Source organism: Tachyglossus aculeatus, chromosome 23 (genome assembly GCF_015852505.1).
Source record: "Tachyglossus aculeatus isolate mTacAcu1 chromosome 23, mTacAcu1.pri, whole genome shotgun sequence".
NCBI lineage: Eukaryota > Metazoa > Chordata > Mammalia > Monotremata > Tachyglossidae > Tachyglossus > Tachyglossus aculeatus.
The window spans coordinates 4,631,990-4,646,489 of NC_052088.1; the positions used below are offsets into that span (position 1 = coordinate 4,631,990).

At 44.2% G+C, this 14,500-nt stretch overlaps 1 protein-coding gene across 1 annotated transcript in view; it reads right to left on the bottom strand.

Moving 5' to 3' along the window:
- Positions 1–2,240: 2,240 nt before the first annotated feature.
- MTHFD1 (methylenetetrahydrofolate dehydrogenase, cyclohydrolase and formyltetrahydrofolate synthetase 1) overlaps positions 2,241–14,500 on the bottom strand; it is an 80,828-nt gene continuing 68,568 nt past the window's right edge. The window contains exons 24-28 of the mRNA XM_038765475.1: positions 10,940–11,117; positions 8,787–8,894; positions 7,774–7,926; positions 2,578–2,671; positions 2,241–2,398 (exon numbers count right to left, since the gene is read on the bottom strand). Of these exons, the coding sequence (XP_038621403.1) occupies positions 2,582–2,671; positions 7,774–7,926; positions 8,787–8,894; positions 10,940–11,117 (529 nt within the window). The 3' untranslated portion in view covers positions 2,241–2,398; positions 2,578–2,581. The remainder of the gene's footprint in view (positions 2,399–2,577; positions 2,672–7,773; positions 7,927–8,786; positions 8,895–10,939; positions 11,118–14,500) is intronic.

Here is a 14,500-nt window from a genome sequence, read left to right on the forward strand (position 1 = left end):
CTCACAGTCTAGGAGGGAGAGACAGATGACAAAACAAAACATGTGGACAGGTGTCAAGTCATCAGAATATATAGTACAGCTAGATGCACATTAACAAAATAAATAGAATAGTAAATATGTCGCTATATGTTGCCAACTTGTACTTACCAAGCGCTTAGTACAGTGCTCTGCACACAGTAAGCGCTCACTAAATACGATTGATGATTGATGATGTACAAGTAAAATAAATAGAGTAATAAATCTGTCGAAACATATATACAGGTGCTGTGGGGGTGGGAAAAGAGGTCGGGCCGGAGGGATGGAGAAGAGGAGAGGAAAAAGGGGGCTCAGTCTGGGAAGGCCTCCTGGAGGAGGTGAGCTCTCAGGAGGGCTTTGAAGGGGGAGACAAACATTAATGCAAACAATTCATAATATACAATTTAAAGATGTGTACATTGCTGAGGTTGGGGGTGGGGTGAATAACAAATGTCCAAAGGTGACAGATGAAAGTGCATAGATGAGGCGGAGGGGAGAACAAGCTGGGGAAAAGAGGCTTAACTGGGGAAGGCCTCTTGGAGATGTGTCTTTAATAACGCTAATAATTGGTAGAAGGAAACACAGTCGGTTGCATAACCCCTTCATTGCTGCCATGTTGCTGCTCCGTTACTGCCCCGCGGTCTGGCTGGAGTTAACGGCCAAGAAAAGCTGCCTTACTTGCTCCTCTTGCCCCTTACTCCTCTATTAATAATAATAGTGGTATTTGTTAATACGATTGATTGATTGTTAAGCACTTACTACGTGCAAAGCACTGTTCTAAGCGCTGGGGGGGGGATACAAGGTGATCAGGTTGTCCCACACGGGGCTCACAGTCTTAATCCCCATTTTACAGTCTTAATCCTGTATATAGGTATATATGGTTGTACATATTTATTACTCTATTTATTTATTTTACTTGTACATTTCTATCCTATTTATTTTATTTTGTTGGTATGTTTGGTTCTGTTCTCTGTCTCCCCCTTTTAGACTGTGAGCCCACTGTTGGGTAGGAACTGTCTCTATGTGTTGCCAATTTGTACTTCCCAAGCGCTTAGTACAGTGCTCTGCACATAGTAAGCGCTCAATAAATACGATTGATTGATTGATTGATTGATTGATTTTACAGATGAGGTAGCTGAGGTAACGAGAAGTGAAGTGACTTGCCCAAAGTCATACAGCATACACCTGTCTCCCCCTTTTAGACTGTGAGCCCACTGTTGAGTAGGGACTGTATATGTTGCCAATTTGTACTTTCCAAGTGCTTAGTACAGTGCTCTGCACATAGTAAGCGCTCAATAAATACGATTGATGATGATAAGTGGCGGAGCTGGGATTCGCACCCAAGGCCTCTGACTCCCAAGCCCGGGCTCTTTCCGCTGAGCCACGCTGCTTCGCTGCTCTCTCTGTGCAGAGCACAAGGGGATATTATCATCACAGTACTACTGTGGCTCAAAAGAAATGGTAGAAAATAATTTCTCGACTAAGACACTTGTTCAACACATCAATGGCTGGTACAAGTAAATATGTACAAGTAAAATAGAGTAATAAATCTGTCCAAACATATATACAGGCGCCGTGGGGAGGGGACTGTGTGCAGAGCATTTCATTAAGTGCTTGGGCGAGTAGACATGTTACACCAGCTGCAGATTAACAGCGGCAAGATCCCCACACTGAGCCTGCATCAGTCCAGGGTGGACAATCTGGCCTGGAATTGCTCGACAGAAGGTTCGCTCATACCAACATCTAAACATCTTTCCTCCAGGAAAGGGTTTGGAACTGATAAATCTTCCCGATAACCTTTCAGCGAACTTTCAAAAATAAGTGATAGCTAAAGAAGATGCAGTGGGAGAACTTAAGTCCCTTCTTGGGTAAGGCTCCCGGACTCTTTTCTACTGTACTTTTTCAAGTGCTCAGCACAAGGCTTTGCGCACACAGCAGGCAGTCACTAAATACTGTTGATTGATAGGCGGAACACGAAGAGATGGGTTCCCTGCAGCCACGTTTGACGGGATTCAACACCTTCTCTAGAGTTCGAGCGCAGCTCCACTCCATTCCCAGGCACCGGGCTAAGGGTGCGGAGGGGCATTTTAGGGACTCGGAGGAGGTGAAGGAGAAAATCGGGGTCAGGCACACCCTGGAAAATTCACAGATCCCACAGTATTGAGAAGATGGAAAAGGGAGTGGAGGGGGCACAGGACAGGTGGGAGGAATCAATACATCACACCTTTCGGATCATAAAATTATTTTATTTAATCTACTGGGCATAAGAGCAGAACAGAGGCAAGTGTAATTTCTACAGGTTTAATCCAGTGATAAAGCAAATTAGGCTCTAAAATACAGGGAAGTTTCGAGGGGACTTCGGCTTCTAGAAGATGGATCTGACCTGGAGAAAGGAATACCAAAAAGAATACATATTTATTACTGAAAATAATTGTGAATCGGAATTTGAAAGCACATCGCTTGCAACTCAGTAGGACAGCTCGATGGGTACATGAATCCTACGTCTACAAGGAAAGGCTCTACACAAAATTCATGTGAAAGCCCTTGCCAAGTACAACTTACCTTTTCAGAATAACCCACTGACTTGCTCCGATACAGGATCCAGATCGATGTCATAAAAACAGGGTCGAGTTGGCAAGCCTGGCATGGTGCTCATCTGGGGAACAAAGTAAAACCGCGATGCAAACCAATCAGTCAGTGCTATTTATTGAAGGGCTGACTGCGTGCAGAGCACTTGGGAGAGTATAATACAATAAAGTTGGCAGACACAATCTAGACATCATTTGGGGAAGCAGTGTTGCCTAGTGGAAAGAAAACGGGCCTGGGATCAGAGGAGCTGGATTCTAATCCCAGCTCCGTCACTTGTCTGTTGTGGGACCTCAGGAAAATCATTTCACTTCTCTGGGCCTCGGGTCCTATTCTTCATGGGACAGGCCCTATGTCTCACCTGATCAACTTGTGTCGAGCCCAGCGCTTAGAACAGTGCCTGACACACAGCAAGCGCTTAGCAAATGCGTAATAATAATTATCCCTACCCTTACGAAGCTTGCAGTCTACTGCACGCGTACGTGGGATTCTATACACCGACTTAGGTTTCCACTTCTCCTACAGAAGGCAAAACTGGAGGAGGATACTGGTGACATCCTCCACCGCCATGGAATTATATAGCCAAGAATGAGTTAACATTTTCATTTTCAGGTAACCCAAAACAGAATAAACTGTTGTACTATCTTAAGTTTAATGCACCCCCAAAAGATGCTATACATGTAATTGTAAGAGAGATGTCTCAATAAGGGATTAAATCAAATTTGCCAATCTCCTGAAATGCAATATAACTAAAAAACTGGCTCAATTGCACCCTAAAGAAGCTTAAATGATAATAATAATAATAATAATAATAATAATAATAATAATAATAATAATAATGGTATTTGTGGCGGTTACAAGGTGATCAGGTTGTCCCACAGGGGGCTCACGGTCTTAATCCCCATTTTACAGATGAGGTAACTGAGGCACAGGCAAGTTAAGTGACTTGCCCAAAGTCACACGGCTGACAGAGCCAGGATTTGAACCCATGATCTCTGACTCCAAAGCCCGGGCTCTTTCCACTGAGCCATGCTGCTTCTCCTAAATCAACATCCAAGCAGCACTGTCAGAATAAGAAGCCCCACCTTCCACAACCAATGATACTACTGAACTGGTTTTTTTTCTATGAGGTGTTGCCTACCAGACAGTCAATAAATTCTCTTTACTATTCGGTGCTAAGGCACCGAATAGTGTATACCTGTTCTGTAAGAACATTAGAGACATCAAATTAACTCTTTGCCTTAACCTTAGCTGGAAAGAAAAATGTTTTAGAGTACGAAGAGCCTCGGCAAGTAGGATACTAAGGCATTATCCTTCAGAATTATTTGTAAACAGAATTGATCTTTAAAAAAAAAGAAAACCAACCCCATTTTCCCTGATGCGCAAAAATTTACAATCTCTTTAACTTTCCTCCCTACCTACATCAAGCTGGCCTAAAATCGCAGCTCCTTCAACAACCTCTCCTCTGTCAATTTCCCGGCCCCCTGAGTCATATTTTCCTCTCTGTCAGCTCCGGTACTTCTGAACTTATTTATACCAGCCTCTTCACTCACTTGTTACAGATATGACTCAGTAATTTATTTTGACCACCCTGGATGTAAATATTTTTTAAGCTTTTTTCCCCCATTAGAGGGTAGGTTCCTAAAATGGGGATTAAGACTGTGAGCCCCATATGGGACATATATTACTTTGTAATATACGTTATAATATATAACATATATTACTTTGTAACTAGCCCAGTGGTCAGAACAGTGCTTGGCACATGGTAAGCGTTTAACATATACCATTATTATTATTCGGGTAGGGAACTTGTCACCTTTGTTCTGTACTTCCCAAGCACCTAGTATAGGACTAATCGCACCACACCAAATGGATTCTCAATAAATGCTGCTGCTGCTACTACTATTTACCACTACTTACCACCACCACCTCTAAGTGTCAGTGGAATAGAGCGACATTACCAGCTCCCAAGGCATGGGAGCAAAGAAGCCCTCCGTGATTTATCTGACAGATTCCGCTGCTAGGAGGAAGACTGAAGGCGAGAGACTCATGTGAATGGCTGAATAGAGCTATTCTGGAGGTAGGACGGGTGGTAACGATGTCGCTCTGGGAAAGATGCAAAAAAAAAAAGCTACACGCAGCCAAAGCGCTTGGGACATCGGTCGTCTCATTTAGATCTCCACAGTCCTGTGAGGAAAGGGAGAGGTAGTTATCTCCACTTAATGGGTGAAGAAACCCAGAGAGAGGCCTAAGGTAGCCCAAGGCCACGGAACAGAACACCAGTCTCCTTTTAGACTCACGTGCTTTCAACTAGGCCACACTGCCTATATTCAGGACAGAGGTCTAGTGGCAGTGATAGGCCTCTGTTGGCTGGGCAGGCTAAACTGACGACAATCTTTGTCTCTGATATACTTCTGAGAACTTCACGGATGTTCAAACTCCTGGCAATTCAACAACGGATAAGGAATGCGAGTCTTCAATCCCAAATAATAGTTCAGAGAAGGATCAATTCCTATGTTTAATGAAGTACAGAACTACTGACAACTCTAGTTAACTGTCTGTCCCCAAGTGGGATGGAACCGCAACAGGGGAAGGTGATTTAGAGAAGTCGTACACTTGAATGACTATTTGCAGCATGTAGAACTAGGGAGGGACAAGGCAACTGGAGGCTCTTGGCTATTCTGAGGACGCGTCTACTTTCGATCGCCTTCATTTTCGCTGGTCCCCCCTCCCACACTTGAACTATGTATGCAATTGTAATACTGAATTCTCACTGACACTGCTGCTCTGGCAGTTACCGTGACCCCTTGCCAAGAAGGGGATATAAGCAAAGCAATCATACTTCCAGGTCACTGGGCTTCAACTTAGTAAATGATCTCTGAAGCCTGTCTTTCCGGCTGCCTGAGAAAGTTAGTGTAGCATTGCAAAATAAATAGCATTTAGTACAGTGCTAAGTGCTTAATAAATATTATTACTACTACTAATTGTGGTTTGCGTTAAGTGCTTACTATGTGTCAAGCACTGTTCCAAGTGCTGGGGAAGATGTAAGATAATCAGGCCAGACACAGTCCCTGTCCCACACAAGAAGCAGAACAGGTACTGAATCCCCATTTTACAGACGAGGAAAATGAGGGATGAAGAACTTAAGCGACTTACCCAAGGTCACACGGCAGGAACGTGGCAGAGCCGGTATTCGAACCCATGTCCACAACTTACTCCCTTTTCTCTGTGTGTATGGTTTTAAGGGCAAATTTCAGATTGCACTGCTGTATTAGCATGTAAAGAACAGCACAGCTATTGACTAGTACCACTCTGATTATGCATCCTCCTTCCTATCCCCACAGCACATATGTATATGCCTGTGATTTATTTTTTTTTTTTTATTTAGGCCTATTAGTGTCTGTCTCCCCCTCTGGACTGTGAACTCGTGGGCAGAGAATGTGTCTTTTGTGGTATTGTACTCTCTCACATGCTTGGTGCAGTGCTCTGCACGTGGTAAGCACTCAATAGATACGATTGAATGAATGATTGAATATAGTGTTTTTAGTAGTCCCAATTACTTGATAATATTATTGCAAAAAACGAGATATGTGGCAGCATCTTGCAAGTTTTTTTAAAAAAAGCACAGTTAAAAGACGAGTTAGAGACTATGAAAGGTTGTTCTGTTATTAGGTTTAAGGGAGCACAGATTTAAGTATAACTACTTCAAAGAATCACTGCTATAATTCTATTTGTTCTGACGATTTTGACACCTGTCTACGTGTTTTGTTTTGTTGTCTGTCTCCCCTTTCTAGACTGTGACCCCATTGTTGGGTAGGGACCGTCTCTAGATGCTGCCGACATGTACTGCCCAAGCGCTTAGTACAGTGCTCTGCACGCAGTAAACGCTCATTAAATACGATTGAATGAATGAATGAATGAATGAATGCTGAAGCCTCCCATCAAGGACGACGGATGAGCATTGGTTCTGAAACCTCAGTACCAAAACCCGCGTGAAGGAATGATCAAGATGGTAGGTTGTGCAGCTCCATTTGCACATCTCTCCCACCCAATCGTGTTCCTGTTGGGGCACGGAGTACCACAATCAATCAATCCTATTTAATAATAATTGTGGTATTTGTTAAGTGCTACTATGTGGCACACACTGTATTAACTGCAAGGGTGGATACAAGCCAATTGGGTTGGGCACAGTCCCTGTCCTGTGTGGGCTCACAGTTTAGATCCCCATTTTACAGACGAGGTAAACGAGGCACAGGGAAGTAAAGTGACTTGCCCAAGGTCACAGAGCAGATAAATGGTGGAGGCAGGATAGGAACCCATGATCTTCTGACACCCAGGCCTGTGCTCTATACACTATAATAATTACGGTATTTACTAAGCGCTTACTATGTGCGAGGCACTAAGCGCTGGGAAAGATACAGGCAAAGTGGGTTGGACAGAGTCCCCGGCCCACATGGGGCTCACAGTTTCAATCCCCATTTTACAGACGAGGGAACTGAGGCACAGAGAAGTGAAGTGACTCGCCCAAGGCACGCCTCCTCTCCTACTGTGTGCAGAGCACTGTACTGAGCTCTTGGGAGAGTATAAAACAACAGAATTGGTAGACATGGTCCCTGCCCATACCAAATGAGTAGGTGGGCAGAGGTGCACACAAAGGTTTTTTTTTCTCCTTAACTTGCAGACCTGTAGCATCATAACCCAGCATGTCTTTTCAAAATTCCTTCAGGCCCCTCTGCCTTGTGGAATGCGATTCTTCAGCCAGAAACCTTGACTGCCATGGCATAGTTCCAGCAAGGACTTCCCTTCTTGTGGAGCAGGGTCTGGAATCCAAGCTCCGATTCCCAGAGCCACGTTCTTGCCACTGAGCCAAGAGCGGGGCTCAGTGTATTCATTTACCAATGGAGAAACTGAGTGAGAGTCACAGGAAACACTAGAAACAGACCCCAGCTCACTTTGGGCACATAGAGTGAACATCGTACTTGAATTGATGATCAATGATTCCCCAGTGCTACACAGCAGCTGACAATGCCATCAATTTCCTTTGTCTGCTAATCACTTTGCTCAATTAATCACTTCCTAGTAAGGAATACAACTAGAAAATAAAACAACAAGCCTTATACCCACACAGAGAAACACATTTTTTTTTCCTTTCTCTCTCTATACGGTACTTACTGTGCCAACTAAGGGGTACAGGAAACCAGCACCAACACTGGCCCGGATATCTCGGATTGGCAGAACAAAGTCTGTAGGCACACCTTTCTTTTCTGGGTCATGAGACAAGGACAGGTGTGTTTTGGCCATGCATATTGGCAGGTTTCCAAATCCCTGGAGGACAAAGAGAATCGGGGAAGCACAACATGATAACACAAGAGTACAACAGTACGAGAATTTGAACACTGCTCTGCGGAGTCCAAGGAAGGTAATCTGGCCATGGAGGCTAAATGGGGCAGGAGGATTCCAGAAAAATGGTGCAGGTCAAAACATCGAAGGTCTCTGGCGGGGATGGAGAGAGGGATTTCAGAGTTAGTCAGGGGAGGGATGGTGAGGGCAGAGTTGAGTGTGTATCCAAATTTGTGAGTGGGTGAGGTCAACGGAGTGACAGAGAGCCGGCAGCGGAAGGGTCATCAGGAACATCCACGTGGACTCTGAAGTCCCCAAGGACCAATGTAGGGATGGAGAACGAAGGAATGTGAAAAAGGAATCAAAATGGTTCAGAAATTGAGAGATGGGGTTTGCGGGCAGGGAGCGGGAGATGGCCGTGACTAGTAACTGGAGTGGGTGGTAGAGGTGGATTACAGGAAGGGAAAGAGAGGGGTTGGGGACAGAGAAAGAAGCCCATTCCTCCCCCTTTCCCAGCGAGTCTTGAGGAGTGGAAGATGAGACCTCCCCTCTACAGAAAGTGGAGTATCTTAAATATCCAACCCAGTTGACTGAGAAACTAAAGTACTTGGAAGCATTTGGGGCAGCAATTTTTTAGGAGGTAAAACCCAACATATTACTTTTCTTCTGTTCCTCTTTTACGTTAATACACCCAGTTGGAGAGATAAATTGAATGCTGTTCAGTAACACTGACACTGCCCTTCAACTTCAGTAAAATACATTGACAAAAAATATTTCAGTATAAAACCCTGATGAGGTAGAAACAAACAGTGACTAGTAAAAGACTTTTTTTAAAAAAAAACTACCTGTTTTGTGTAGACTTCGACTTTGCGCTGAGCTTCTGGAAGCAATTCAATGTCATTTGCTCCATAGATCTTCTGTGCAATGATTCTGATCTTCTCCACAACTGGAAGCTAAGAACAGTGGTGGGATGGGAAAGAGGACACAGAAGAAAATGATTTTCACTACATTTCCCAGGATTTTAAAATTCCTAGGATTTAAAAAAAACCCAAAATAACTTAGAATCTGGGTGAAACACACACTACCAAATGGTTAGCTTACATAATTCTATTTAAAGACATAGAAAACAGCTTGGCGTTTGAGCTTGAGGTTCTCTTTGGAAAAAGAGAACATTGTTTATTGTGTTCGAGCAGTTTCTTCAGTTACTGATTCTGGAACTTTTAGCAGAGGCTGTAGCTTAGAAAATATGCTTTCTAGCTTTGCAGCTGACAAAATAAAAATAAGAAAAAACCTCAAAAGCCATCCACCTTTGATCTGAACACAGACTTCCTAATTTTTAAAAGTCTGACGCAAGGGGAAAGGAACATTTGACTGCCAAATCAATGTGTGAACTGAGAGATAATACTTTTCACATAGTACATAAATAGGTTGTAAACTCCTTGGGGGCAGGGATCATGTCTTCTTTTCCTGTTGTACTCTCCCAAGCACTTAGGACATTGCTCTGCACACAGTAGGTGCTCCATAAATTTTACTGATGATTTAAAAAAAAAAAAAAGAACTGTTAAAAGCTCTCCAAATGGCTAGGGGTGGTAAGCTGGTATTATAGCCAAATTCCAATTTCAACTAAAACTTCTTTCAGCCTCAGGAAAGGGACAGAGATTCAATTACTAGAGATTCTCTACTAGGGCAAGACTAAGGCAATATTCATTTGTGTTTTGTTGCCAATAAATAGGTTAACTTCACATCCACCTGCGTTACTTTGGCTACCTCTCCTTATACAGTTCCCAGATCTTTCTCACCTGCTTGCACTTCATATTTCCTCGGACCTCTTGAGTACCTGCACATGGATGCCCAACGGGAACCTGAAATCCAGTATGTCTAAAACTAAACTCTTCCCTTCTAAACCCACTCTTCCTCCATCTTTACCATCCATGGTTTCCTCCAATTTTCCCATTTCTGTTGAAACCACTTCCAGAAATCCACAACCTTGAGGTTACTTTACTCCCTGCTGTCTCATCCCAGATTAGATGACCGTACCAGCTGTTTTACCAGTAACCCGTTTTTAAATCTCTTTAGTCTACCCTACCTTGTGGCCAGGATTATCTGCAATTCAGATTATGTACTCTCCCCTGCTCAAAAACTAACCCAAACTCCTTATTTTTCTTCCATAAAATCTAAAACTTGATTGCTGGCTCTCTCTTACATACCTAGGCTGTAACGTTTCCGCTAATTCTAGTGTGCTGTACTTTCCCAAGTGTTTAATATAGTGCTCGGCACATAGTAAGTACTCAATAGTATTGATGGTATTTGTTAAGCGCTTTCTATGTGCCAAGCACTGTTCTAAGCACTGGGATAGATACAAAAAAAAATGATGGCATTTATTAAGCGCTTACTATGTGCAAAACACTGTTCTAAGCGCTGGGGAGGGTATAAGGTTGTCCCACGTGGGGCTCACAGCCTTAGTCCCCATTTTACAGATGAGGTAACAGGCACAGAGAATTTAAGTGACTTTCCCAAAGTCGCTCAGCTGATAAGTGGCGGAGCCGGGATTAGAACCCACGACCTGACTCCCAAACCCGGGCTCTTTCCATTGAGCCATGCTGTACCATCATTATTTTGAATGATCTGAAATAGAAGACTAAAAACCAACACCCACACAATTTAAACGTGTAATTTCATTACAGATCTGGGGCATGAAGGACAAACTTCTGCTTGGCCTGAATGAATTCACTCTACTCACTTATGTCAAATGCTACTGGAGGCTCTCTAATACTGATCACACCTGTGTGTTTCCCTGAGGCTAGGGACATAAGGATCAGGAACTCTGCTACAGAGGAGCCTCTTTAGACAGAGACTCACTAGGGGGAAACAAGAACCACAGCAAATAAAACTCAGGAAACCTACTAAACATAAACAGCAACGTGAATAAAGAGACCTTACATTATCCCGAGACTTTTCAAGAGACATTCCCGCATTCTCCCCCGCTACGAGATCTCACCTCCACATCGTAAAGGAGTCGGAAATCACTGGGTGACCGTGAGGCCCGCTCGACGGCCTGGGCCAAAGCAACGGCTCCTTTCCCCCCCTCGGCCCAGTGAGTGCATTTCACGGCGTCGAACGCTCCCGCTTCTTTCGACAGGCTGCGGACCAACTCCAGTTCGGCTTCTGTGTCAGTTCTGTAATAAATGCAGCATTCGGGATTTCCACAAATGCCTCAGAGCTCCTGGTGTCCAGGGAGCACAACAGTACAGAACAGTGAGCGCTTAGCTTTGCCTAAATCAGATCTGAAGGATTAGAAAGATCTACCATTTCAGGGTAACTAACTGCCAGGGTCTTCGACGCTTTCCCCTGAACTGATGGAAACAGCTCTCCACTACTGACTCCTTCGGCTCTTTGCATACAGGTTATACACGACTCCAAGACGGACATTAAATAAAACAAGCCCACAAACGCCGGCCCCTGGTCTGGAAACTAGGTCAGGAGGAAAGAGACCCTCGATGAAACTGGACCAGAGGGAAATTCCACGGTGGGAATTTATATTATTTCAATAGGATCCTATCTGCCAGGATAAGTAGCACAGGTCTCTTGTTAAAGGTAATTGTTCCACACTAGCAGCAGATTAAAAATAGTCTCATGTGTGGTATGAAACTAAGGCATGGTGTGAAATTGTTTCCTCTGAAAGCTAAAGGGCCATTTACTTCACATATTGTTTGCTAGTCTAGAATGTCTCCACTTTTAGCTGGCTACCGGTTCTGCATAATCAATCAATGGTATTTACTGAGAGCTTCAAGCACATACTCCCTAAAGCTGGCTTCAAGGACCCCCAATAAACTCACCCCAACTTACAGGTTGTCTCTTTTTATAGCATTTGTTAATACTATATTTATATTAATGTCTGTCTCCCCCCATCTAGACAGGGAATGTGAATTCATTCATTCATTCAATTGTATTTATTGAGTGCTTACTGTGTGCAGGGCACTAAGCGCTTGGGAAGTACAAGTTGGCAACATATAGAGACAGTCCCTACCCAACAGTGGGCTCACAGTATAGAAATGTGTCTGTTTATTGTTGCAGTGTACTCTCCCAAGAGCTTAGTACAGTGTTCTGCACAAAGTAAGCGCTCAAATACGACTGAATGAATAACTGGAATTTATTAAGTGCTTACCGTGCGCCAAGCACTGTGCTACTGGAGTGGAGGCAAAATAATCAGGTCCCACGTGGGGCTCACAGTCTAAGTAGGAGGGAGAACAGGTATTGAATCCTATTTTGCAGATGAGGGAACTGAGGCACAAAGAAGTGAAGTGACTTTCCCAAGGTCACACACCAGGTGAGTGGCGGAGCTGGGATAATAACAATAATGATGGCACTGGTTAAGCGCTTACTATGTGCGAAGCACTGTTCTAAGCGCTGGGAGGGATACAAGGTGATCAGGTTGTCCCACGCGGGGCTCACAGTCTTCATCCCTGTTTTACAGATGAGGTAACTGAGGCTCAGAGAAGTGAAGTGACTTGCCCGAAGTCACACAGCTGACAAGTGGCAGAGGTGGGATTAGAACCCACAACCTCTGACTCCCAAGCCCGGCCTCTTTCCACTGAGCCGCGCTGCTGATTAAAACTCAGGTCCTCTTGACGCCCAGGCCCACGCTCTTTCCATCTGTTAAGCGTTAACTCTGCATCAAGCTCTGTTCTAAGTGTTGGAGTACATACAAGTTGACTTGTACTTCCCAAGCGCTTAGTACAGTGCTCTGCACACAGTGAGCTCAATAAATACGATTGAATGAAAGAGGTTGAACAGAGTCCCTGTCCCACATAGGGTTCACAGTCTAAGTAGGACCTTGGGCAAGTGACAACTTCTCTGTGCCTTGGTTACCTCGACTATAAAACGGGTATTAATATTGTGAGCCCCAAGTGGGACATGGACTGTGTTCGACCTGATTAGCTTGCACAGTCCCTGGCACATAGTTAGCATTTAACAAATACCATTAAAAAAAAAAAGGTAGGAGGGAGAACAGGTATTGAATACAGTTGAGGTAACTGAGGCACAGAGAAGTCAGGTGACCTGCCCATGGTCACACAGCAGGCAAGTGGCAGATCTGGGATTAGAAGCCAAGCTCTCTGACTTCTAGGACTGTGATTTTTCCACTGTGCCACGTCGCTTCCCTAGTAGCAGGCTCCTAACCTGCTACTCACCAGGCCTGGAACTTCCACCAAATCCACCAAAACATAGCACCCCCCGGTCCCCCACCATTTTCAAGACCTTCTAAAATCCCACCTCCTCCAATGAGTCTTTCTTGATTAATTGCCGACACGCTGGATCGCATCACCACCTCACATCATCTCCTCGGGTTACTCTCTCCATGCCCGCACTCTTCCCTCCTCCCAGGTCTGCCTCGTGCTTTCATTCTGCCTGTCTCTGACCCTTTACTCACGTTGTCCCCAGAGCCTGGAATTCCTTCTTCCATGAAAGTTGCCAGACCTTGACCATCCCACCAAATCCCACCTCCCCTCATATGTCACCCCCACCTAATTCTCAGTATCCCAAATATTCTCAATCCATCATTCACTTCTTGCAAGTATGTATTTACTTTGCCAATCCTCATATATATATATATATTCTATTAATTTTTTATGGTACTTGTTAAGTGCTTACTGTGTGCCAGGCACTGATCTAAGCACTGGGGCAGATACCTCTGGCCTGGATCACCCTCCCTCTTCATTTGAGCCCGCTGTTGGGTAGGGACCGTCTCTATATGTCGCCAACTTGTACTTCCCAAGTGCTTAGTACAGTGCTCTGCACACAGTAAGCGCTCAATAAATATGATAGAATGAATGAATCAGACAGAAAACTGCTCTCCCCCACTTCAAAGCCTTATTGAAGACACCTCTTCCAGGAAGCCTTCCCTGACTGAATCCTCCTCTCCTTTTCCCCCCACACCCTTCTGCACTGCTCTTACTTGCTCCTTCATTCATCCTCCCTCCCATCCCCTCAGCACATATGTATATAATGGTATATATCCTTGTTTATTTGTTTATATTAATGTCTGTCTCCCCCTCTAGACTGTGAGCTCACTGTGGGCAGGGAATGTGTCTGTTGTTACACTGTACTCTCCCAAGTACTTAGTACACAGTAAGTGCTCAATAAATATGACTGAACGAATACTAGCTAATCAGGTTGGACACGGCCCACGTCCCACATGGGGATCACAGTCTTAATCCCCATTTTACAGATGAGGTAACTGAGGCCCAGAGAAGTGAAGTGACTTGCCCAGGGTCACACAGCAGATAAGTGGCAGATCTGGATGGAACCCAAGTCCTTCAAACTCCCAGGCCCATGCTCTATCCACTAGACCAGGCTGCTTCTCAAGTTTAATATTCAATTAAATAGGATTATAATAATCTAATAATAGAGAATATTTAATAACCTATTAACTGTCCATTTTATTTCTTCTGATTTCACTGCCTGTGAATTTTCCATCTCCTTCATTAGACTGAAAGCACCATATGGTCCAGGGATGTGTCCTATGCTTCCGCTGTACTTCCCAAATACTTAGTACAGGCAT